Source organism: Schistocerca piceifrons, chromosome 4, assembly GCF_021461385.2.
Source record: "Schistocerca piceifrons isolate TAMUIC-IGC-003096 chromosome 4, iqSchPice1.1, whole genome shotgun sequence".
In the NCBI taxonomy this organism is placed as follows: domain Eukaryota; kingdom Metazoa; phylum Arthropoda; class Insecta; order Orthoptera; family Acrididae; genus Schistocerca; species Schistocerca piceifrons.
Window position 1 is genome coordinate 825527590 of NC_060141.1, and position 25044 is coordinate 825552633.

Consider the following 25044-nt stretch of genomic DNA (forward strand, 5'->3'; position numbering starts at 1 on the left):
ACAGCTTACAATCGCCTCAGAATGGATAAGTACAGATTTTTGCAAGGGACTCTCATGCTATCCTTGCTACAGAATAGTGGGAAGTTCAAGTAATGATGACGGAAGTGAATAGTGACCACGCGCCTTTGTCTCCAGAGTAGACCACAAAGGCTCAGTAATACTGAGATCCGGTGACTTCGGTGGGGAGATGCAAAAATTCATCCTCGTGCTCACCAAGAAGAGAGCTGTGTGAACAGGGACACCGTCGTCTTCGAAGACGGCATCACCTCTTGGGAACAACCACTGTAACATCGGATGTACCGGATCAGCCGAAACGCAGTAATGGCATCTTGCACAGCCCACGGAATACCGCAATATGGTTGCGCTAATCGTCACCGAACCCCTGCCATTTTTCACTCTTGGGACGTAAACTCGCCCAGAAGTTGGAAACGGCGTAAACCGAGACTCATCCAGCCAAATTACTTTCTTTCATTTCACTAAAGTTCAGGATCTATGGCTTGGGCAGCACGTTTTCCCGTTACGAGCGTTCGCATCACACGTGTGGCTTTGTAATTCCAGCTCGGCCTGCATTTCCTCGTTTATGGAGCTCCCTTCGTGATGTTTAGGTGCTGCCGGGTTCGCGAGCGTGATATTCAGTTCCGCAGGTACTTTACCAGCGGCCGTTCACTGACATCATAATGCAATCACAGTTCTACAGAACATTGTTCTGACCGCGACTGGCACTTGTAACTCGTTTAGGCCATTTCACATATGCCGTTCGTGATCAAATAAATCAGCGTAACCTGCATGCGTGGCTCAGTGGCTACCTTTACGTACAGGCATTCATTTCTCGCGGTGTTTCCAACCCTTGCACGTCAAGAGAGTACATTATTTCTGTGGTTTGGTTGCTGACAGTTGTTTCGCACATGCCTTTTGGTACGACTGACCTGACCTAACGTGGCGTAACTGAACGGCTGCCACGGTCTTGAACAGTTTTGCGCAACAGTGCGTACAGAGGCGCTTTGAACACCGGTAAACAAGAGAGGCTTGCGCACCCGCGGCCTGAGTCAGCGCCGCTCCCCTGTTTCGTTAGATTGCAGCACCGGCAGAGCTGATGGCTGGTGGTGGGGGGCGGCGCGGCTTGTTTACGCCCGCCCAGCAGGACGCTGGGATCCGCGGCCGTGGGACGACAACACGTCCGGTCCCAACAGCCGCCGCCTGGCTTTCCCCGTCCCGCCGCGTCACCGCCCCCCCTCCCCCCCCCCCCCCCACCGAGCCGGCAGTGCTTGCCGCCTCCTGTTCGATAGCGCGACTCTGACGTCACCGTCCGCACAGGCCGCGCTGCCAGCCACAGAACAGGCCGGCCTCAGTCGCAGCTGAGAGGCGCTACGAGTCGGTGTGCCGAGTTACAGAGCTACGCAAGGCAGCGCCGTGCGTGCGCCGCGGCCAGCGTGTCCTTGGACGGGAGGCTAAGCTGCACTGCACTACGCCACACTTAACGCAGCGGAATGGTCGGTAAGTGGGTCTCGACACACGCCCTTTCGTCTTCTAAGAATTCCGGAGTTTGTGTGCGGTGCAACCTCTTTGGTCGGGTTAGGGCAGTGTCGGCTGAGGCAGATCGTTATCGTCTGGCAAGATTCCAACAGCGCAGTAGTAGAAAACCGTAAAACAGACTTCGAAAGGCAATGCGGTTTTATGTACGTTCTTCCAGTATCTTAGGATTTTGAGAACTAGTTTATCGATGACGAATGGACCTCGTGTTGTGATTAGTCAGCTGTGCAACAACACGTGACCCGAAGTCAGTTTCTACGCTGGAGCGCATGCGCGAGTGAGCCTCGCAGCTGCTACGTTTGAATCTGGTCAGGAGCGGCGCGTGACCTATTTCCAGCAGTTGGTAGCACTGTGTAGATTTGATTAAGGCGTGAAGGCAAGAGCGCAGTAATCCGTGGATCGCAGTGCTGTCGAAACACGTGTGGTTCTCTGATTTTACGCTGTCTGAACCCTAATGTACTTTGATGTGTTCAGCAGCTTTGCTCGGAATAATAATGTCACAACAAAATGTCGTGTTTTTTGCTAGCGTGGGTCTAAATGCGTACTTCAGACATGTACGTGAGTCGTGTGATGCAATCGTTGTTCGGCGGAGCATGAAATAGCCACGTGTTTCTGAACTGGTTGCTCTTCCTGACAACTCCATTGTGCTTCTTGGAAAACTTATCTAACAGATTACTGTAGGACAAATTGGCTCCCTGGTCAGGCTACTGTCCAGATACTGTGTTATGTCCCTACAGCTGTTGCTGCACGTTAGATTTTTTCCAGTTATACAACCGCTTCGAATTTGAACTAGAGTAACGCTCTATATTCAGTTCACAAGGAATGGTAAACATGCGCCAGATAACTTCCATTATAGCGCGCTACCTCCCTCTGTTTTCCCTTCACTAACCGTTACGTAAGCCACAAAGTGACCTAGATGTTCCAGAAGAGCAGTACACACAACAGAATCTAAATTAAGCATCATTATTGACAACATACTAGTAAGCAAAGAGTTCGTTTCCACGAGGTCAGGCTACTGTAAATAACGCTAGGAATAGCATTTAGGAAAATGGCGACAGCGTAGTATGTGGTTCATACTGTAACAGCGTCATATTGTTAGACGGGATGTGTACGGAAGTATTTTTTGGATTCATCTCGTAAGTGGAACTCGTGATATTGCGCAATCCGTACTTCATATTAACAAACGCCTTCCTCTTTGGTTTTCGTTGAATTCTGACATTTCGTTTTCATATTATTGTGATCGTATACCAGCTCGTGATTATGGGCGCGTTTACTGTATGGCCTTCTCATGAAATTTCGATCCCCGCATTTCTCTTCAGTGTGAAAATATTTTGTTGCGCCGATCTGCTTAGGGGCGATTACTCCTACTGAGACATATCAGAGCTCGTAAAGGAAGATCTGTGTGTTAGTTTTTCCCGCGCGCAGTAGGAGTATGGAACGGTAGAAAAGCAGCTCGAAGGTGGTTCGGTGAACTCCCTGCCAGGCATATAAATGACGTTACACATGAAAGCTGCTTCTGCGAAGATGGTTCTGCAGCTACAGAGTTCTTCTTCAACCCATGACGTCATCGAAATTGCGTACAAACCCCTATAGATACCTAAATATCTTCAAAGTTATATTTCGTATCCACATTCCTTGGCTCTGTCAAGCAAACTCACATTCCACCGTTAGACCTTGGGCTACGCTTTGGCCACAATCTACAGTCCAGAAACTAATATACAAGTAATTTTTTCTGTTCTCTGAAGTCTCATTATGTCACATGCTGGTACCAGTGGACTCAATTTACCGGCGACTGCGGCCTCTGTCCCAACGTGTATTGCGTTCGTATGAAGTGGATGTTTGAAAGGACCCGGCGGCAAGTCGACGGACCCAACTAAGTCAGTTCGAGTCTTACTTACGGATACAGGGTACTTTTTTGGATCAATATTAGGTAAAAATCAGCACCTGTTTCTTTCAGGCACTGTTCATAATGTATGTTGTACAGACTTTTTTGTTGGTATCAGGTAATGCAGCACACTTTCTAAACAAATCAGAAGTATTTTGAATATTTTTGCACCTGCTTAAGGTTATTTAAAAAATTACAAAGAAATTGATGCAATTATTTTTTCCAAAATGCTTCCTGAAATTGCAATGTTATACATTTGAAGGAGACAAAAGTTTTGCCAGATATGCATGACATGATGGCTGGGGTACTAGACCTATTTAATTCCACCTATTATACATATTACAAGGATAAGAAATATCACATCTTACATTTTAATTTTGGTAAGTTTTCCTAATAAGTTATTTTTTCTATAATTTAGTTGATTCTGCCATAAAGCTTAAGTCCATTACATAAAAACGAACTATTGCAAGTTGCAGAAAAAAATTAGAGCAAAGCTTCATGAACTTCAGGAAATGTTTTTACCTGAATTCTGAAAAATACAACTTGCAGGAAATTGCGAATTTAGAGGTGAGTCCAATTAAACTGTGCCTGAGAACATTCTTGAAGCATAGTCTTCACATGCAGTCTTCATCTTCAAGCTCCCTCTTGGCATTCCTTTTAGCATGTCTCGCTTCTTTGGTAACTTGAAGAGCAAATCTTTCAGCTCCATGCACCTGTTGTCTCCTATACAAGCAATTGATCTTCCATATTAGAGCCACATTTTATGCCTAAATTTCTCAGGACTTCCAACCTTCCTATCACTCCATCGTTGAAACGTATCACTGCATCTAGTACACAAACTTTAATGTATTTAGTCCCGCAAAAATATTCTTGGGCAATCTTTCCCATATGCAGTGCTTGAAACTTTCATTTGTATTCTGAGTGCCCCTATGAAGACATTTACTAAGCAAAACAGGGTCACTCAGGTCACTAAAAATTGGTTTTATTTCATTCATAACAGGCTCAGGAAGAGATTGCTTATGATGGCATATTTGACTATTTTTGCTTTTTGGTAACCACACCAAGCATCTGCTTCTTTAGGGCAAAATCCGTTAACGGGGTGGTCATCTGTGGACAACTTATGAAAATAGGTGGCCCATACAGTTTTCTCATTGCTGTAAGATCATTCAGAGGTGCAGTTCGTCTAAGGCCAGTGCATAACAACTCTGAAAGAGATCTATTTCAGTTTGTCAGATTTTCCATCAGGTAGCAACTTTCCTTTAATTTCTCGTCGTAGCTTCGTCAGTCTAGCACCCATCCTCTTTTGCACATGTTCACAACACTCCAGCTTTCTTACCAAGGTATCACCATAAACAATGATCTCATTAATTTCATTGAAAGCTTTAGTCTCCTAGGTACTTCGTATATCTAACGTTATAAACGGGCAGCGACCTCTTCAAATATTTGTAGAGCTCCATAACACTCCATACCTCCACTGTAACCACAATTCTTCGAACACTGATGTTCATTATGTCCTTCAGTGCTACCATGGCAGGTGTGGCAGTACTTAGATAAGCACTCAACATCAGCAACTTTCCCATTCTCCAGAGAAGTTGCACTTACAACACCATTCATGGAACAACGTTTGAGCAGTCTTTTTTCCGTTTTCCTATTGCACGCATTGCATGCACTAATTTCAAATTCATATCATATGAATTGTGCACAATGTTTGAAGTCATTTTCGAGGTATATTTATTGCAGGATCTACACAGAAAAACCAATTTTGACGCTAAACCATTCCTGCTTCTGGGATTACGGAAGTGTCAGATGCCACCCGTCTTTGACCCACGACGTCATCAATATGGTGGAAATAGCTGTTCTAAGCGTCTCAAATATGGCGCCTGTGATGTCACTACATACACACGGCAAGCAACACGAAAATACGACATCTCCCTCAAAACATACAATCAAACTAACGGGGCAGCCGCGGGAAATTGGCGGTTTTAGGGAGAGGAAAAGCTAAGTGTAACAAAAAATACACCACGATCCCAAAACACACACAATGACGAACAAGAAGAAAAACATTTACAAAATCTACAGGAATCGGACACTTACCTTCACCTATATAGGTCAACCGCAGCTGACGATCAAAACACCAACGCCTGCAGCAAAAACTACGAAAATTGGAATCAGACATTTCCCTTGACCACAGCTGACGATACCAAAACACCAATACCTACATATAAAGCTACGAAAATTGGAATCGGTCATTTCCCTTGCCCTATATAGGTGAACCATAAGTATTGACACGAAAAACACCTACAATTACGAAAAACAAAACCAAAACACCCCAAAAATTCAAAAGTCAAACATCTCTATGTAAATTAACACATTAAATACACAAAACATGATAGCTCGAAAAAGTATACCCAAAAAGTTACTTACCACCAAATTTCGGCGCTGCAAAGTAGGTCGGTCATCCGAAACACACACTCTCTCTCTCTCTCTCTCTCTCTCTCTCTCTCTCTCTCTCTCTCTCTCTCTGACGCCATCAAACACAACCAACTCATAAACTCCGCGCCGAAATGACGTCACACACAACATCCTTACGTCATGGGTCAAAGCAGACGCCTGGAATCGGACGTTTCCGTTGTTCCGTTATTTCGACAGCCTACACAATCACATTGTTTACATTACACCTCTTCCTTTATCAAAGATGCCAATATCAACAACAAATCCACTACAAACAGCGTCATTTTTAACACACAAATTTGTACCCTGTATCCTTAATAGTACAAAATCATTGCCTCTCTTACAGGGCCTTATGTTACTGGCTGTTCGTCTCTGTTGCGAAGTATGAGGCTGATGGTTTATCAGTTCAGCTGACAAATGTTCTCATAGTTGGACGTTCGAAGACTCCGGGGGTTTAATCCTGAGAGAGTCGGTCAACTTTGCCGCGCAGGCGACCCTAGGAAGAATTCCTCGACCATTATTGCACAGCAATGTGTGCCCGAAGCCGTGTGCAATGAATTACCGTCGTCATATTTGGGATAGGTGCAGAAATGAGTCTGAATCTTTCGCCTACTTTTAATTGGTGTCGTCCCCCAACCTAACCGACGCAGACCTGTAGGAAACGATCGTTGTAATGCGAGCAGGTGTGGCGTTGAAAAGACGGCGTGTTACGCGTTTGTAACACAGGTAAATGGTGAGGAGCATGCCAGTAATGGAGTTGGGCATTATGTTCCAGGCCTGGTTAGAATCTCTGGTTCATACAAATCATCGAACCCAGCGCAACAGGTATGACGTCTTCGGCAGGTGGGGAGGGTGGGGGGACTGGCGTGACCTTGGCCTCTTCCAGGACTCGTACCGTGAAGGATGCCGCTAACGAAGGTAGAGAGCGCTTGCGAAATTGCGAAATCCTGCGATGGAAAGAATACCAACTAACGAAGCACATTCTGCTTAAGAACCTTGATAGACGAGGTTACAGCGACTTACATTATGACTCGAGAAATTATCCGAAGCCAGAGGAGGCATCCTAGAACGCACATGTTGCAAGCATTTCCCGTGTGTGTACGTAAGATGCTCTGTCGTGCATATGAACTCTTGAAATTGCTGCGTTCCTGCATGTGTTTCCGCTTACTGATTTGAAATATTATCAAGGAACTATAGCAACAATATTTGCTTAAACTCACTGCAGAAACAGTTGAAGAAACGAAGCATCTCGCATAAACAATTTCGTCGCTTGTGTTAGACTGCATTATGTCTCTGCACCCTGTCGGCGCAACGTTAAATAATAGCTAAGCCTTCAAGTCGGTGCAGTGTGGTCAGGAAGGAACTCCTTCGTGTAGCAGTTATCAGAAGCGCATTTAACAGGTCTGTGTGAATAACTGAAACAAGCTTCGGTTTACGATCGTAAAAAAGTGTCATCCTCCAATCAGCGTTTTGATTGCAAAGGCCTTGCTGTGCTCTTGTGAGCAATCCACTGACCTTGATATTCAATGAATGGCTGTTCGGTGCTGAGTAGTACGGCTTTGTAACTTAGAGCCGATGATTTGAAACCGTGAAAATCTTGTTAGAGTAATGTATTGTGTGAGAGCAATTGAAAGAAATATACGAAACAGAGTAATGCCAAGTCGCTTTAGCTGTTTCGGTACGTTTATAGCTTGATGACCTTTGGCGCAAATCTTGTCAACTGAGACACCCTTAAGAGATTCGAAGGGCACTGGCTTTGGTGTGAGAGCATCAGAGGACAGCCGGATGCAGAAGCCATTAAACAGATTTCACTGAGAAATGTGACAAATGTTATACGCAATACTTTGAAAGTACTGCAGGAGGCATTCCCAAAGATGCTGTGGCCTTCTGTATGAAAGACATACAGAACAGAAATCGCCAATTTTGAGTGATACGCTACATAGTTTGTGAATGGCTGTACGCTTTGTAAGTGCAGTGCAAGTCGTCTTACGATGAAACCAACAACACATCTCGTAATTAAAACCTCCATAGATTCTTTGAAGTGTACTACTGAATAGGGGTGCAACGTACAGTGAAATCTCTAGATGTTCAGTCTGTTAATATCTGGCGTCTGTCAAGGAACTTTATCACGCTTCTGTACAGAAAAATCGGTATCAACTTTATCAGAAGTCTACGATACCTCAAGTTGGCCCATTTCGTAAACCAAACAATTTTTGTGAAGGAAGGTATCTCTGTCGAGCAGGAGATTACTGTTCAGTGTAATTTAGGTATGTGGCACAATGAATCATTTATGACAAAATGACTAGCTCCGGCTGCCACCTTCAGACCGTAATACACATGCGGTGATATTAAGTCCCACCACTGAGGAAGTCACGGACTACAGTAGCCTCCGCGGTGGCTGCACTGAATCACAGCATGTGTTTGTCTGAGGACGGCAGGTCCCGGCAGAAACGGGCCCTTTCGTCAGAAATGATTGTATTTGCGCCGCATAATTACTTTAGACATTTTTCTTTGTACAAAAGAAGTGCTTCTTGTAAGTTAAATACACGCAGACGCTTTATTACCACGGGATAAATCTGAGTTTAAAAGTGTACATTATAGAACCCGACCTTGCTAGTGGTGGACAGTGTGCAATGCCTCGGAGCGAACAAAGCTTTTTCTGGAGGGGGGGCGGCTGCTCTCTGCAATGGATATAAGCAAGGAAAGTTCAATAGAATGGTGCAATGAACTTCTGTGATTTGTATTACTGTTGTCTGTGGGGGTAAAGAAAAAGTGAAGTTCGCTTTCTGCAATTCACCTCGTTCCCTACGAAAAGTTTGTCATTCGGCACTGTTTGGCGGTACGGTATTTCAGTTCCTTCAAACTGCAATGATTCATTTCCCATTGACTGGTTTCTTATTGTAGCATGATAAAATATGTAACCCTTCTGTAGTAGCAGCTTCCAGTTGGCTTTCCGGCTCAGTTAACGCAATCCCAACACCAACCTCCAGGCGGTATGTTTTAAACATCAGTGCGTGCAATGCTTGACAATAAGCACTCGCAGCTGCTAAAGACCAGTGCCGAACACGCCTAACGGAAAGACTCGTCCGACTAGAGGTTGTCTTTCGGAGTCTCGAAGGTATGCAAATGAGCCAGTGTCACGTAACAGCTGCAGGCCTAACTTACACAAGCAAACGTCAGTTGTGACGCCATCTTCGTCGCGGCCACGTGTCCCACGATGTAAATAAAATCAATCGCAAATTGCTGCTAAAACGTTTACGAAACTACGGAAGCTAGCCTCGTTTCGAGAGCAGTACACAGCAAGACAACGTAGTATGTAGGATACGGTATACTGTTTGACTAGATACGGAGCAGCTGAACCTGTCAAACGTATGTCATTGTTGAAAAGATAAATTCTCCCAGAAAACAAGAGGAAAGAAGTTAAAATATGGTAGGATTTCATAAACTGGCGCAGAATGAGATAAACACGCATCGGCATAGATCTGAAATCTACAGAGCATTTGAAGCGCGCAAGAACAGCAACAGTGCCGCCACTCGTATTTTTATGTCCTGCCTTTGAATCGGAGGCGTTCCCAGAAATAGATGTTAAATGTCGTTTCAGTATTGATCCTGAAGTAATCGTTCAGTCATGTTGCAAGCCCTTGAGCGAGTGTCTTACTGTGAGAACCCATTTTTCGTTTTCCCAACCATTCTTTACCTCCACCCAACGTTTCCTCGCATTGCTGCCCGACCGAGCTTTCCGCCATCGTCCATATCGAAGCCACTAAATGACGCTTGTAATGTTTCATGCAGGGTTAGATTGTGTGGAGGCAAATGGGATTTGCGCGTGCCGGCACAAAGCACCCCATCACGGACGCTTGTCAATCTCTCGGCCAGGTGAGTGTGGTGACCACTTCAGAACTGCATGGCAAGAGTCCTGCTGTGCTTGCCGCAGTCGTGAAGCTTGCAGGCTGTGACGCAATATCCCGCTGCTCGGTACGCACCGCACTACCAACTGAGGTCATGCGGTGTCGATACGTGTACAGAAAGTCTAGCAGAACGACGAAACGCGTGCTGGCGCTAGTTGAGGTGAGCCAAACGGCTATTTCAAAGCATTAGATATCGCGCTTAGGGTTTTTTACTTAGTTATTTACGACATTCATACTTTTAATACCGTACTCGGCAGACGGGGGTGCTGTTAAATAACTAACAAGGGAACCTCCCCATCGCACCCCCCTCAGATTTAGTTATAAGTTGGCACAGTGGATAGGCCTTGAAAAACTGAACACAGATCAATTGAGAAAACAGGAAGTTGTGTGGAACTGTGAAAAAATAAGCAAAATATACAAACTGAGTAGTTCAATGGAAGATAGGCAACATTAAGGACGATGGGAACGCAGGAGCGCCGTGGTCTCGTGGTAACGTGAGCAGCTGCAAAACGAAAGGTCCTTGGTTCAAATCTTCCATCGAGTGAAATGTTTAATTTTTTATTTTCAGTTTATGTGACACTCTTAAGTTTTCATCACTTTTTTGGGAGTTATTGACATCCACAAGAAAACCTAAATCGGTCAAGGTAGAAGAATCTTTTTCCCCATTCGCCAAGTCTACAAGTTAGATGGGTCGACAACATATTCCTGTCATGTGACGCACATGCCGTCACCAGTGTCGTATAGAATATATCAGATGTGTTTTCCTGTGGAGGAATCGGTTGGCCTATGACGTTGCGATCAAATGTTTTCTGTTCCCATTGGAGAGGCACGTCCTTTCGTCTACTAATCGCACGGTTTTGCGATGCGGTCGCAAAACACACACTAAACTTATTACAGTGAACAGAGATGTCAATGAACGAACGGACAGATAATAACTATGCAAAAATAAAGTAAAATTTTCAGTCGAGGGAAGACTTGAGCCTAGGACCTCTCGTTCTGCAGCTGCTAACGCTACCACGGGACCACGGCGCTCCTAAGCTGGCGTTGTCCATTATGTTGCTTATGTCACCCATGGACTACTCAGTTTGTATATTTTGCTTATTTTTTCACAGTTCCACACAACTTCTTCCTGTTTCCTCAATTGATCTGTATTCAGTTTATCAAGGCCTATCCACTGTGCCAACTTATAACTAAATCTGAGGGGGGTGCGATGGGGAGGTTCGCTTGTAGGTAGGTGGAATCTGTAAGTTTCGAATGTTGGCTGAATCGTGCTAATTAACGAATTAGCTTCCTAACTGCTCACTAAATTTTAACTGATGTTTGTAGTATTATCGGTGTTTCATGTTACATGTGTGTAGATTATCGGTAGCAATTAGAAATTAAATAGCGAAATTGCTACAGAAGTTACATGAAATTTGGCCCCAAAATGTGCGAAATGTTAGATACGCGCTTTCGCATGTGCGAACTAATACCTAAGCTGAATATTGTAGGCGAAGTTCTTCTCTTAATTACTGATGCTCTTCACTTAATGAAGTGTATGGCCACGAAATACACGAAAATAAACTTAACATGATAGATTCGTTTACTCCGGTGCAAGATACTCCATTTGAGATAATTGAGAGCATGGTAACACATTTTTATTTGAGGTTTGAAAAACAGCTAGGTTGCAGCAAAATGTCTTCGGCTACCGACAGGGTCTTAATAGTTTTTAGTGTATCAGTAATTATCTCCAGCCCTTAAGAACGTTGAGGGTCTCGTACATGTAACATTATTTATAACGTTTTTAAAACGGACAAACACCTACAAAACAGACTGGTTTCGCCTTGTTACACAAAGTACCCTCCGCCACACACCACACAAGAAAGCGAGTTAGTGTTGCATTGTTATCCGCTTTTGAGCTGTGTTGAAAGTGTGACGTCTCACCGGGAATTTAATTCCAAATAAACTGTGTGGAATCCCCTGACGGCCTTCGGTTTTTCCGTAGTGGTACGAACACATGTTTAATTCTAGTATGTCAGCTGCGGCCTAACGGACTCCGGGACACAGTTACCTGTACTGATTGACCATAACTCGCAGAGAGAAACAAATGTGAGTGAAAAGTAACTGTCGTAGATAAATGACGGCTATACTAAACTACCGACGATTATTTCCATAGTGGCAGGAATTCCTTACGGTCACTCTACGTAGTTAGCTAGCACGACACCAGAGTATACACTTCCCAAACAGGAGACGCGTAGTCTGACACTTCCATGAGCTAATGAGCACCTTACAGACGGTCACTCGCTCATTTATCCGTAGTGCGCACTTCAGTAAACACATGCCGCCACACACTATTGGTTATTACAGTAACTGCAACTTCTCAGTAACCATTTACTTCTGTCACACATTTTTCGCCGTGCCTGCGCTGTAGACGACGAGTGATGCTCATCGCGCCGGTGCCGGCAGGTGGTTACAGCACAGCTTTGGTGATACCACTGTAGGAGGCGAAAAATACACCAGTAGTCTCCCCGCCGAGATAACAAGGACTCGGTGTGCTTCAAACCTGTGGAGAAGGCGAAAGGTGTCGAGTCGCCCTTGTGCGGCTTAGCTGAGTAAGGCAGGTTCAGGAATCAGCAGGGAACGCCAGCCAGGTGTAGACCACTTGGTTTCAATACAACGCGGAAACTATGTAACTTCTCACTGTTGTAAGGATATATAGAATGAGTTACTCAAAACACCCCAGATCTGATTAATTCATACCATTTTGTTCAGATTCCCGAGAAAATTTGTTAGCGAAAGTAGTTTCTTATTTGAAGTAGTTTCTGCGACACTTCACCAACTATCAAACGTTGTCAGAAGTTTTCCGTTGCCTGTACGAGTGTGTGTCGTGGCATTCTGATCTTGAGATTTCTGATAGCCGACATCATTTTCTGATGTCTTGACAGTAGAGTATAGGACACAAAAATCTCCAGAACAAGTGTCATATAATAAGCTTTGCGGTGACATTCAGAAACGGGAACCTCAGCTCGTTAACTGTAAAAACAAGAGCAATTAAAGGGACGTTACGGTGAAGTGACAGTTGGAAGGCGACGTGCATCGCCGCTGGGCGTGGAACGTTGTGATCATCAGCCACAGTGTTAGTTGCATCGAAAGAGTCACGAAGTTCTCGAAGCTCGCAGGAGAGAAAGGATATACCTTACAATGTTTCGATAAATAGACGATTTTCTTATTTTTGGGAGTAAGATGGCGTAGAATTGTAGCAATGACACCCTCGCAGTTTGATCTTCCATCTCGCTTCGGACACCGCTGCCACTGTGAAGTGGCTCCGCAGTCTATGTATACGTGGTGGACTATTTTAATCGATAATGGGAAATAAGTCGGGGTGGAGATGATGTACACCAAATTTTTTATCTAGGAGTTGTAGGTGGAAAACACGGTCGCGCTCTGCAACTAATGGCCGCGATCTTGAACGTGACCAAGACGATTTGGAAGTTAGTGATTTTTTTTAAATTGTAGTGATTTTTAAAGTAGGAACCCTAATATTTGATTAAAGATCTGAAAACAACGGCAAATTTCACGTATAAAAGTATTGAGTCATGGCTAACTCAACGAAGAGCAAATAAACGTTTTTTGTTCTATTGGGGATTAACCTAGAATAGGATAGACGAGAGGGATACAGCATAGGACAATGTTAAAGTGGAGGGGGTAGTATTGTGAGGAGCGAGAGGCGAGGGAACTAATTCAACCAGTTCTTAATCAATAATCTAAGTTTTATTTAAGTTTGTTCTGTCTTGCAAATGTCCCAATAACATTTATACGCTGTGATATATTTACTTTCGCTAATAAACACGCTAATTAAAAGTTCAAATTTCTGCTTGCTCTTTCCAAATCCGACGTCATAAATAGTGGTTTCCATAAAACATAAGACACCGTCGATAGATACCTGTAAAATCATGGTTATTGGTAATGAAAGGTGACCACTTACGCCCTTGCCAATCTCCATCTAACATAGTATTTTGCTGTTGTTATGGACTTCAGTCCTGAGACTGGTTTGATGCAGCTCTCCATGCTACTCTATCCTGTGCAAGCTGCTTCGTCTCCCAGTACGTACTGCAGCCTACATACTTCTGAATCTGCTTAGTGTATTCATCTCTTGGTATCCCTCTACGATTTTTACCCTCCACTCTGCCCTGCAATACTAAATTGGTGATCCCTTGATGCCTCAGAACATGCCCTACCAACCGATCCCTCCTTCTAGTCAAGTTGTGCCACAAACTTCTCTTCAATCCTATTCAATACCTCCTCATTACTTATGTGATCTACCCATCTAATCTTCAGCATTCTTCTGTAGCACCACATTTCGAAAGCTTCTACTCTCTTCTTGTCCGAACTATTCATCGTCCATGTTTCACTTCTGTACATGGCTAGACTCCGTACAAATACTCTCAGAAACGACTTCCTCACACCTAATTCTATACTCGATGTTAACAAATTTCTCTTACTCAGAAATGCTTTCCTTGCCGTTGCCAGTCTACATTTTGCTGTATCCCCCCCTCTATTCAGAGTTAACCCGTATAGAACCCTTTTTTATAGATCCAAAACTGTATTTGCAGTTTTCGACCTTGGCTGAACCTTGTCGTGACCTTAAATACTGTATCATTTTATATGTAAAATTTGCCCCTCTTTTCAGATGTTGAATAAAATATTACGGCTCCCATTTTCAAAAATCACTTTAAGGTCGCGTATAGTAGCAATGCCTGACACTATTTGTCACCGAGAACGACCTACGACCTGCTGCAGCTCATCTCTATCCTTACTTATTCCCCGTTACGGGTTAAGACGGTCTACAGTGCGTATTACCGCATTAGCATAATATTAGTTTACTTCATAAGAAGTCGTCGGAAGTAGATAACGTGCCATTATTATCCTGTGGTAACTGGTGGCATTGCATGCCAGGGTGCACGTGGAGAACACAGTATGCAGCACCTGTACGAATGAAGGCCCAGTGTGATGTGAGTGCGCGCGGGCGCGGTGTTGCAGTGGCGACGAGCTACTACTGGCAGGAGGCGAGCTACGGCGAGGTGCCGGCGCGGGCGGTGCGCGCGGGCACAGACAAGGACGGCGGCCCGCTGTACGTGGGGCGGGCGCCGCACGCCGGCGACCTGCTGCCCGCCAAGGTGGCGCCCACGCACCAGGGCGCCTTCGTCTCCTGGAACTGCCTCGAGCACTCCAAGTTCCACTACGAGGTGCGTCCACACGCCAGGCGCGCCTCACAGGTTGCACGTGTGTAAAACCTAAAGTGAAAGGCTACTACGTCATTGATGAACATCCCTCCAGTTTTGAGAAACCTGCCCCTCAAGTTAATGACCCGCCATAGACTCTAAATCAACAGGATTGATAAATACTTGAAAACTGAGCACTAATCATGTATGGGGCTGCAGAACCATATTTTCGTAGCAGCTGGGCACATAAACAGCATTCATAAGTTACTTTCCTCAATTTATAGGAAAATATGCATTTGTGTGACCTCACGTCCTAATGGAAAATGCTCAGTTTTAATGATAAATAGATCACCTTAATTTACTTCAGGGGTTGTTTTCTTCAAAAAAAAGCAGAAGGCAGGCATTAACCCATAGTACCTTACTCCTTTATTTTAGATCTTACACACACAACTTGCCAAATGTGAATGAATTGGTTGGCTGTGTCAGTGGCCTTCTCGAAAAGACGGTAGAATTAAAGGAAATCCAAACAGCATTTAAATGGGCTTATCAAAAAGCTTATCTAAGGACAGTTACTCTGTCACTCTAACTCCATATTAAAAGTACAGGAGTACCAGAGATGAGATTCCCGTAGCAGCTCAGACAGCATAATGGAGTGTGCAAAGCGAGTGCAGAAGAGGAAGAAGTGAGCTATTTTCTGCATATATGAGCCTATTGCAGCGTTAGATGCAGTAAAACGACTCACACTCCAGAGAAAGATCACAGTTGGCAGTGAGGAGCACAATCAATTCCCATACTTTGCTTTCACAAATCTGAAGAAGCTTAAATAAGTAGGACTTTGTATAGAAAGATCTACCACAACCAGACATCACTATAGTCAATTATGCCTGTGAGTAATATACCACTGAACTGCACCACAAAGAAGTCACATAAAATTGGCACATCCGGAATTCAGCTCCAGTCACTTTCAATTACACCTGCAGTGAGGTAGGCGAAATCAGCAGGGCATCACTTGCCATATTAAAAGTGCGGAGAAGAATTTGGCACTAAGACAGCCGCACCACGCTCGTGTACCAGTGACAGGCGGTGTGCGGTGGACGTTCTACTGGGCCAGTTACTCGACCTGGGTTACAGATCGGACCTCCCAGCGTAACAGACAATTCTGTCTGCTGCCAGTCAGGTTCTACAGCTGTCAGACATGTAGGGTACTGAGATGTTGCAGTGAGTGGCTCAATCAAACGTCGGAAAACATCTCGTGACTGTCAACATAAGAGTGCAAAATTAAGATAAGAGTGTGAATGTGGGAAAGATTGTGGTCATGACAGATACTGTAGAGTTGTGCTAATTGTGTAATGCACCATGGTGCTGTACAAAGTCGAATAAGTATCACTTCTAAAACAAAAGAGTGAAACTGTGAAGGTGTCCATGAAATAATTCACCAGCAGACATGACTGTACACAATACCAGAGCGCTGTAAACAATACCAGACCCATTCCTGTCTTTCCAGATTCATTTAAAGGCAGAGCTGTTGTGCTGTGTAACAGAACATGATGCAGTAAAGATAAAATACATAAAAGCAACAGAAGAGTAATTCATGTTTAACAGGTACACACAAGCTGGTATTTCTCTCAATCCCAAACATTTATTAAGATAACGTAGCAATATGTAATTCACTTCTGGTTGTCCTAGACTTGCTAGTCATATTCCTGAGAGAACTGCCTTTCAGTCAGAATTTTTTGTAAAGTTGAATGAACCTGAGGAATGGGAAGAAAGAAGTACTAGTCACACAAATTTCACTGGAAGAGTTCTGCGAAGTTTGAAAGTAGGAGTTGAGGTACTGGCACAAGTAAAGCTGTGAGGAGGGGTCAAGTGTCCTGCTTTGGTAGCAGAGTTGGTGAGCACTTGCCCATAAAAATGAAAGATCCCAAATTTGAGTCTCTGGCACACAGTTTTATTGACCCTTCAGTCACTCTCTACAGTGCTCAACTGAGAGTTTAATGAAGCTAGTGCATTGGGGTGTTCACTACTTTGCTTGACAGTTAACAAAAATTATCATTGGAGGAAAGAAGTAAAAGCAAGGTGTACATCATTTGCAAAAGAAACCAGAAGCAAAGCCAACCAACTGTGCTCTTTTTAAATGTGTATTGCAAAAAGAACATAAAATTTCACAGCCGGCTGCTGTGGCAGAGTGGTTCTAGGCGTTTCAGTCCTTAACTGCGTGACCGCTACAGTTGCAGGTTCGAATCCTGCCTCGGGCACGGATGTGTTTGATGTCGTTAAGTTAGTTAAGTTTAAGTAGTTGTAAGTTCTAAGGGACTGGTGACCTCAGATGTTAAGTCCCATAGTGCTCAGTGCTGTTAAAATTTCACAGCTCATTATCAACATTAGTGAAGCCCCAACCATGAAAATCTTGTGTAGCATCCTTGCCAGAAGTGTTTTTTAATATTCTTGTAATTTTGCAGAAAGCTATTGAGGACGATGTCATACCATATAAAATATAAAGTATGTCTTTGGAGAGTATTGAAAAAAAAAAGCTGTGTTCTTCACTATATTCAATAAGAAGACCTGTGATGCAGTTCTCTGTGCTGATTTGTTCTGTGCAAGCCTATTCAACTGTGTGTAACTTCTCCAGCTTACAGCCATTTGAATGTGACTTCTGTAGTAGAGCCGAGCGTCAGTCTCCCTCTAAAATTTTTATCCCCATCCTTTCTGCATTAGGTACCTGAGTCAGACTATGCCACAAATTTCATTCTGTGGTTAGATGGAGTAGCTCTTCAGTCATCAGTCAAATTGCCAATTTGATCTTCAGCATTCAGTAGCAGCACATTACGGAGTTTTGTATCATTGTTTTCTGAACTGCTTTTGTCCTCATTTAACTTCTGTAGCAGGATACAACGAAGAAAAGTTCTTTCAGGAAGAACTATCATTCAAACTTATATTATACAATAAATTCCTCGCGTTCAGAAGTGCTTCTCTTGATACGGTCAGTCTGCATCTACCTAACAGTCATCAGTAAGAGCAAAACTCCTCTTCTACCTAGTGTCATATTTTGCAATCTAATTCCCTCAGTATGGCCAAATTTAATTACACTATTTTCTGTTACTATCTATTCAACTGCTCTTAAAAATTTTCCCCCGTCCCTGGCAGAGTTAAGGGGTCATCAGAAATCTGAATTTTTTTCATCTCCCTTAAACTTGCTCCACTTTCCATATTTCTCCTCTTTTCTATACAGTTTACTCAATAACAGATTAACACGAGGTTGAGGTTACAATATTGCATTCTTGTTCCCTGCCCTCTTTGGTTTATGTACAAATTGAATGTAATTCCTGCCATCTTCAGAATTTAAAGGATTGTATTCCAGTCAACATCATTAATATTCTCCAAACCCACAGATGCTAAGAAAGTAGGTTTGCCTCTTTAACTTATCTTTAAGATAAGTCATAGCATTGTTTCACATATTTGTACATTTCTCCAGAACTCAAACTGATCTTCCATGAGGTAAACATCTTCCACTTTTCCATTCGTCAATAAGTAACGTATTTTGCAAATGAATATTAAACTGATAGTTTAATACTTAACACCTGCCTTCTTTGGAAAAGGAACTACTACATTTTTGTTGAATTTAATGGTATTTCATGTGTCTTACCAGGTGGAATACTCTGGTGATGGCTGGCTGTTGCCAAGATAACAATGTTGAGGGTGTTTCATCAACTCAGAGATGCGTTTACACTTCCACATTTACTCAGGTATTCTGCAAGCCACAACACAGTGCATGGCAGAGGATACCCAGTACAACTAACAGTTATTTCATTTCCTGTTCCATTCACAAATACAGCAAGGGAAAAACTGTCTATATGCTTCCACGAGTCCTAATTTCTAGTATCTTGTGTTAATGGCCCTTTGCTGAAATGTGTATTTGTCTGCAGCAGTCACTGCTGTCACCTTCACATGCCAATTCACTAATTTTCTCAAGAGTTTCTTGAAAAGTAGGGAAGTATTGTTCTAAAGTTGCTTTTTGTTCAAATCTACTGGTTACACCCAGCAACCTCCCTCAGAACTGCTTTGATGTCTTCCACTAAATCAACTTGTTACAGATCCCAAACAGTAATGTCCTATATGTTATCTGCTTTACAGATGAACACACATTCCTAAGATGCTCCCAATAAATAAGTAGACCATTAGCCAGCCTTACCACAAGCCTCACATGCATGTTAAATTTCGTATTGCTTTGCAGCATTATGCCCAGATATTTAAATAATGTAAATGTGTCAAGCAAGACACTGCATCCAAACATTATGGGTTTCTTTTTCGTACCCATCTGCTTTGACTTAAATTTTTCTGCATATAGAGCTAGCTGTCTTTCATCACACAAACTGAAAATTTTGTCTTATCTTACTTCATCCTATATTCACTCAACATACACTTTCCCATACATCATCAGCAAACAACCATAGATTGCTGCCCACTTTGTCTGCCAGATCATTTATATATACCGAAAATAGTAGTGGCTATAATACACTTCCCTGGTGCACATAACATCTTCATGTTCTGTAAAATTCTTCTTGCAATATCATATCTCCCATCTTATTTTCATTTACTTGTTATCTCTCACATTTTCAGCATATACTTCATACATTTTGATCTTCTTGGAGATCTCGGTTAGGTCAACTGGGAGTCGACAAATAACACACGGACATTAATTTGGGTAGAAACCAGATCTTCAATTTTAAGAACAGAGTTAACATGCTAACAAGTGGTTGGTCAACCGTACGACAACAGGTTGGTGGAGGCTGGAGCAACAGAGTAACAAACTTAATTTGCTGTTCTAAAGTTTGACGTAAGTTAGTGTTTCTTTTATAAGCCATATTATTTTCACTCTATATCTGACATTGTTAACAAAGAAAAAAGTTGATCTGCCTATGATTCAGAATGATAAGAAGATAGTTTTCATGTAAATTTGAGCTAGTCTTGTAGAGAAGAGCCCTGGTCTCAATTGGCATTCTTCTTCCCTCTACATTTTGTATTCCATATTCAATGGTTCCAGTCAAAGCTTACCAAAATGTTACAGACATGAAGACAGCACAGTAGAATGTTTAAACATCATTAGTAAAGTGTTCAATAAAACTGAATGCAGTAGTAGTAACAAATTTTCGTCATTGTGTAATGGTTTTTTTTATGACTTCAAACCTCTTGCGTACCAAATGAGATTTGGGTACACAATCCATAGGAAATACATTGTTTAGTCACAAACAGACACGAGAATTGAAATAAGTCATACTTTGCCAGGTGCTGGTGCTGGGAGCAGGTGTTGCAGAATGGGTGCCGTCCAGTAACGGCGAGGTTCCCGACGGGGCTGTCCCTGTGGGACATACGACGGATGGTGAGACCCTCTATGTAGCCAGGGTCCAGCATGATGGCACAACAACACCAGGAAAGGTGAGGTTTCACCACTGTCAGAGAACTGAGAAATGGTGCAATCCAGTTCTCCCCTGATCAGGTGTCTGAAGTAATGTCTGTTTATTTTTCAGGTTCACCAGTCGCATTCAGTCTGCTACATTCCTTATGGAGGAAGAGAGATTGCTTATAGTCATTATGAGGTTCTTGTCATCTAGGCCTGTCCATGTTGACAGATAACTTGCAGGAGAAAGATTTCTCAGGTACAAGATTTTCTGTTTTAAGAAAACTCAATTTGCCAGTGTGTGTGTAGTTAATGACATTGAGAGCACGGACAGAAGTAAATTATCCTTAACACTTGGAAAAGCGATCTTGAATCGTGGCATTGTTATTTATTTTTTGTATACTTTGAATTTTAATAATACAGTATTGTTAAACACTAAACCTTTCTAATAAATACTACCTTACAGCAGGCTGTGTTCATGATTGCATGTGAATCTTTGTTTTATAAAGATTGTCATTGATTATGTAAAATTGTATAATGTTAAATAAAGACAAAAATGGCCTAAGGAAGTTTCCTATCCTTCAATTTATTAAACAATTGTATGTCAGTTTGTGTTCTGAAGTGAGGTGTTAAACATAACGGAATTTATGTCCTAACTGAAGTTTTTCTGGAATTGAAATATTAACATTTTAACTGCATTTCAGAAAAATGTTAGTTTCCATAGTTATCACACTAGTGCAAATAGGATGACTTTCAAACATTCAAACAAGTGAGTGTTACCTATCAGTACATTAACCAGAATATTTATACAAAAATCATTAGATGCTTGTCTACTTCTTTCTAAAGCTGTTCAGTTAGACTGCTTACAGTCAATATTTTTAAAACTTTACAAAAGTAACTGTCTTAATTAGTTCTGCCTGTAGTCTTTCAGTGGGAAGCAAATGGGTAGTACTGAGACTAAATGAATTCATTTGTACCTATTTTGACTCTGGAATCAATTCTCTGGCTCATATTGTGAAGTAAATACTAGATTCTTTAAGTGTCTTTTGTTCCTGGATTTCAGTTACACTCAGAATATTTGTTAAAATAAATAAATGTTAAATGGCCATTGGTTCAAATTTCATTCTCATCACCTTTATGAAAATAAAATTACTTGACAGTAAGACTTACCTAAGTCAGAAACTACAGTAAAGATTCTTCAGTGTGATCTGCTTAGCACAAACCCATTACATAGTATGCCAAAACTTATCAATTAAAGGATGCTCTTATATTGCTGGACTATTCTATAATCTTTTGTGAAGTAACCACTGTTAAGGTTTGTATTAACCTTGAAATACTTGATTGTGCGATTGCCAGTGAAAGCAAACTTCAAATGAAGTTTATTGCACTGTTTTCGTACTTCAGTTTGCAACTGCCAATTGCTTTAACTTCAGGATTACTTAACACAAATTAAGTTCCTACAGATTCATTGTTAATCCCTGACATGATGCCAGTATTACAATGTAAAAGACCATTATCAACTATCTTTCCCAAGACATTTTATAAAATTTTTGAATGTACTGGGTTACTTTCATCACACTCTTTATAAAATTTATTTTGATCCTATCATTTATGAAAGATGTGTTAAAGAACTTACAGTCTAATACCGACCTTAGGAAAGTGTTATCACTGGCCTGGAACTAAAGTTACATGTTAAGAGGCCTTATATGGAAAGTGCATATTCATCAGAAAATAACAAGTCACATTCACATGAGAACTTGAAAAATCTGAGGCTATCAATGAAAATGAGGTAATATACACCATTTTAGTTTATGTAGATTACTCATAATGTTCATGTTTGCCAAAAGTTAGATTAAGTCTAGTTAGGTCCTAGCCAGTTGATGTTTATATTAAAATCCACAGTCACACCTGGAAGGAGAGGGGTATATTTAGGGTGTTCTTTTTTTGCTGTGGTTTGTATAGTTACCACAGAAAAAGTTTGTAGCAACTGCTTTTATAAAATTTGCTTTCCTTTGTATGGAAACAGTAAGAAGGAAATGACTTGACAGAGCTGTCACTTGCTGCTACATTGTTGCCAAATCTGCTGCTGGCTGCTACTTATAGGTTACATGGTGGGTCATTTCGCAAATGCTGTTAATGTGTACTGTTGAGCAATGTGCCAAGCAGTCTCATGGAAGGTATTACAAAAATGGGAGATACTATGTTGACACTGATTGTAAGTGCAATGACTTAACTGTGATAGACAACAGGTATCGTAGTCCGGAATTTACACTCATGTTGCAACCTAATCACAACCTCGTGATGCACAATGTTGCCTAGAAAATGATCACCAATTTGCAGCAGAACTAAAATCACAGTTGCTTTGTTCACGGTGTTTCAGGCTACACAGGATGCACTTTGTTGCAAATTATAGGTGACAAAACAGCTTCCAAACGAAACAAGGATAACAAAAGTAAGAGCAAATAGTCACTGTAATGACAATGGCATAACAGGCATTGGAAGTAAGTTACATTTGAACGAATTAACTAAATGAAATGATCAAAATCTTCTGCTTAGACTTTGAAAAGTAAAAGCTGTCACTGCAGTAAAGTTCAAACCTTCAAGCTGCCACACACCAGGAAATGTTAACCACTACATTTTGCCATTACACTACAAAAGGCTGTTGTATTTATGGCTTGCCCAGTCATAACAAGTGGCAGCCTTAAAAAATGTCTTCACACAGTCATGCATAGCTTACCTAATGTAAGCCACTGTCTGTGGTTATAACAAGTTCATAAATGATGCTGGATCACATCTTGCATAGAAGGCTCCAGTAGTGTTTTCGTTAGGGCTGTGTATGAAATGTGTATTTCATTAGCATACACTCACCTGTGATGAACTACAAAATAAAAGGATTCAAAGACAAAGCCGGACAAAGAATTGAAAGTGAACTGTTTCGGCAGTCTAGCACTGTGGAACGGTTCAGGCATGATATCGAGTGCTCTGTTCGAAGGAAACCAGCCACATTGTGCGAAGTGTCAACTAATGTATAATTTTAATCAGATTATACTACAGGTCATCATACATGAACAGTAAATTATCAGTGAGAGCACATTTGTGCTATCTGTGCTACAGCATCTATATTCTGAATGAGTATCGGAAGGCAATTTCCGAAGACAGTGAGTGTTCAGTTGCTGGCAGGTGACCTTCAGTAGAACTAGAGATCTGGAAATTTCGTTAGCTTTCTCAGCAGCTAGGATTTTGGAATGCTTGAAATACATCACGTCTGTCTCTGTGCTGTTCATTTTTGGAACACTACCTACGACCAGCGTAGAGACAGAAGTTATGAGACTTTCTGCAGGACCTGACCATCTTTTTGCAGGACTGGGCTCAAGCACGTACAGTGCAAGCTGTTACTGATTTGACTGATGGGGCTGCTAAGTGCTATACCACCTACTGCACTCCCCTGACTTAAGCCCTTGTAAGTTCAACTCGATTTCTAAACTGAAGGAAACACTCCACGGCATTCGTTTAGAACTGCTGCAAAAAATTGGTCGGGTTATAAACTGCGCCACTCGAACTGTCAACACAAGTGGCACTAAGAGTATCCTACGACTGCCCACATTGCTGCCAACTGGTTATACTCAATGCTGGCGACTACTTTGAAGGCCAGTAAAACTTCGAAACACGTATCTATTTTGTACAAGCTGTACATAAATAGTTGCCACTATTAAAGTCCCTACCCTCGTATGTGTCTCCAAACAGCGACAGGCTGTCTGCGATATATATGTGCCGGCTTCGATTCCTGGCTTGCTTGGAGATTTTTCTTCGCTCGAGGACTGGGTGTGTCTGTTTTTCAGGTCATTTCACCTCATCGTATTCACAAAGACGCGCAACCTGACGAACTAACGCCGGGTTTTTATAAAGATTTGCACCAAGCGGCCGATCACACTCAGACTGGACCTCCCGGCCAGTAACGCCGTACCATCATTTCATGTTTGCATCGCGGCATTGGCTGTGCAGAGACGTGCATTTTCAGGGAACAAACACAGATCCCTCGTTAACATTTCCTTTCTTTTGTTCTCTATTGTGCTCTTTAGTTTTTTTAGGGTTTCACAGCACCATGCAGCAACAGTTGATCCCCATGAGGCAAAAAATTCGATGGAGTCAATCTGCTTGTTCTCAAGAAACAGGTCATGGTTTTTCGGGCCGAAACACGTTTTGTTCTTTTATCTCAGGGGTGTAGTGGGCCACCGACGTCGAATGTCTGGTCACAATAGAATCAAGTAATTGTTCACCTTTCAGTTTTAAAACCTCGAGAAATTTCCATGAAGAGGCGTGTCTTTGTTGATCAGTGAGCAGTTTTGGTATCAATATCACTCAGTTTTCGAAAGTCAAGTATTTTAGTAATGGTTTCACGCAGAAGAGGTCTGGAGATTTGTGGAAACATTGTGTACACCTCGTCCAAAATCAGTGGACCGTCACCACCATTCGTTCCTGCGATCTTGTCCGGCTTCTAATCAGTCACTACTGAGGGACGCTCTCTCCGTTTCTCGTCATGAACATTCGATCTGCGCGCTCGAAAGTCACGACAACACTTGTACACGTTAGCACCATCCAAATAACAGCTCTGATTTCGCTCTCTTCACACGTTGTGTGTGGAGAGAAACCAATTACGCTCCTTACCTCGCAGCT

The 25044-nt window shown here is 42.3% G+C and overlaps 1 protein-coding gene across 1 annotated transcript; it reads left to right on the forward strand.

The window, feature by feature from the left end:
- Positions 1–1317: 1317 nt before the first annotated feature.
- Positions 1318–20939, forward strand: LOC124795497 (natterin-4-like). Its single transcript, XM_047259549.1, has 4 exons — positions 1318–1494; positions 14794–14999; positions 20259–20408; positions 20501–20939. The coding sequence occupies exons 1-4, from the start codon at positions 1488–1490 to the stop codon at positions 20582–20584; spliced, it is 447 nt and encodes a 148-aa protein (XP_047115505.1). The 5' UTR covers positions 1318–1487; the 3' UTR covers positions 20585–20939.
- Positions 20940–25044: the final 4105 nt, after the last annotated feature.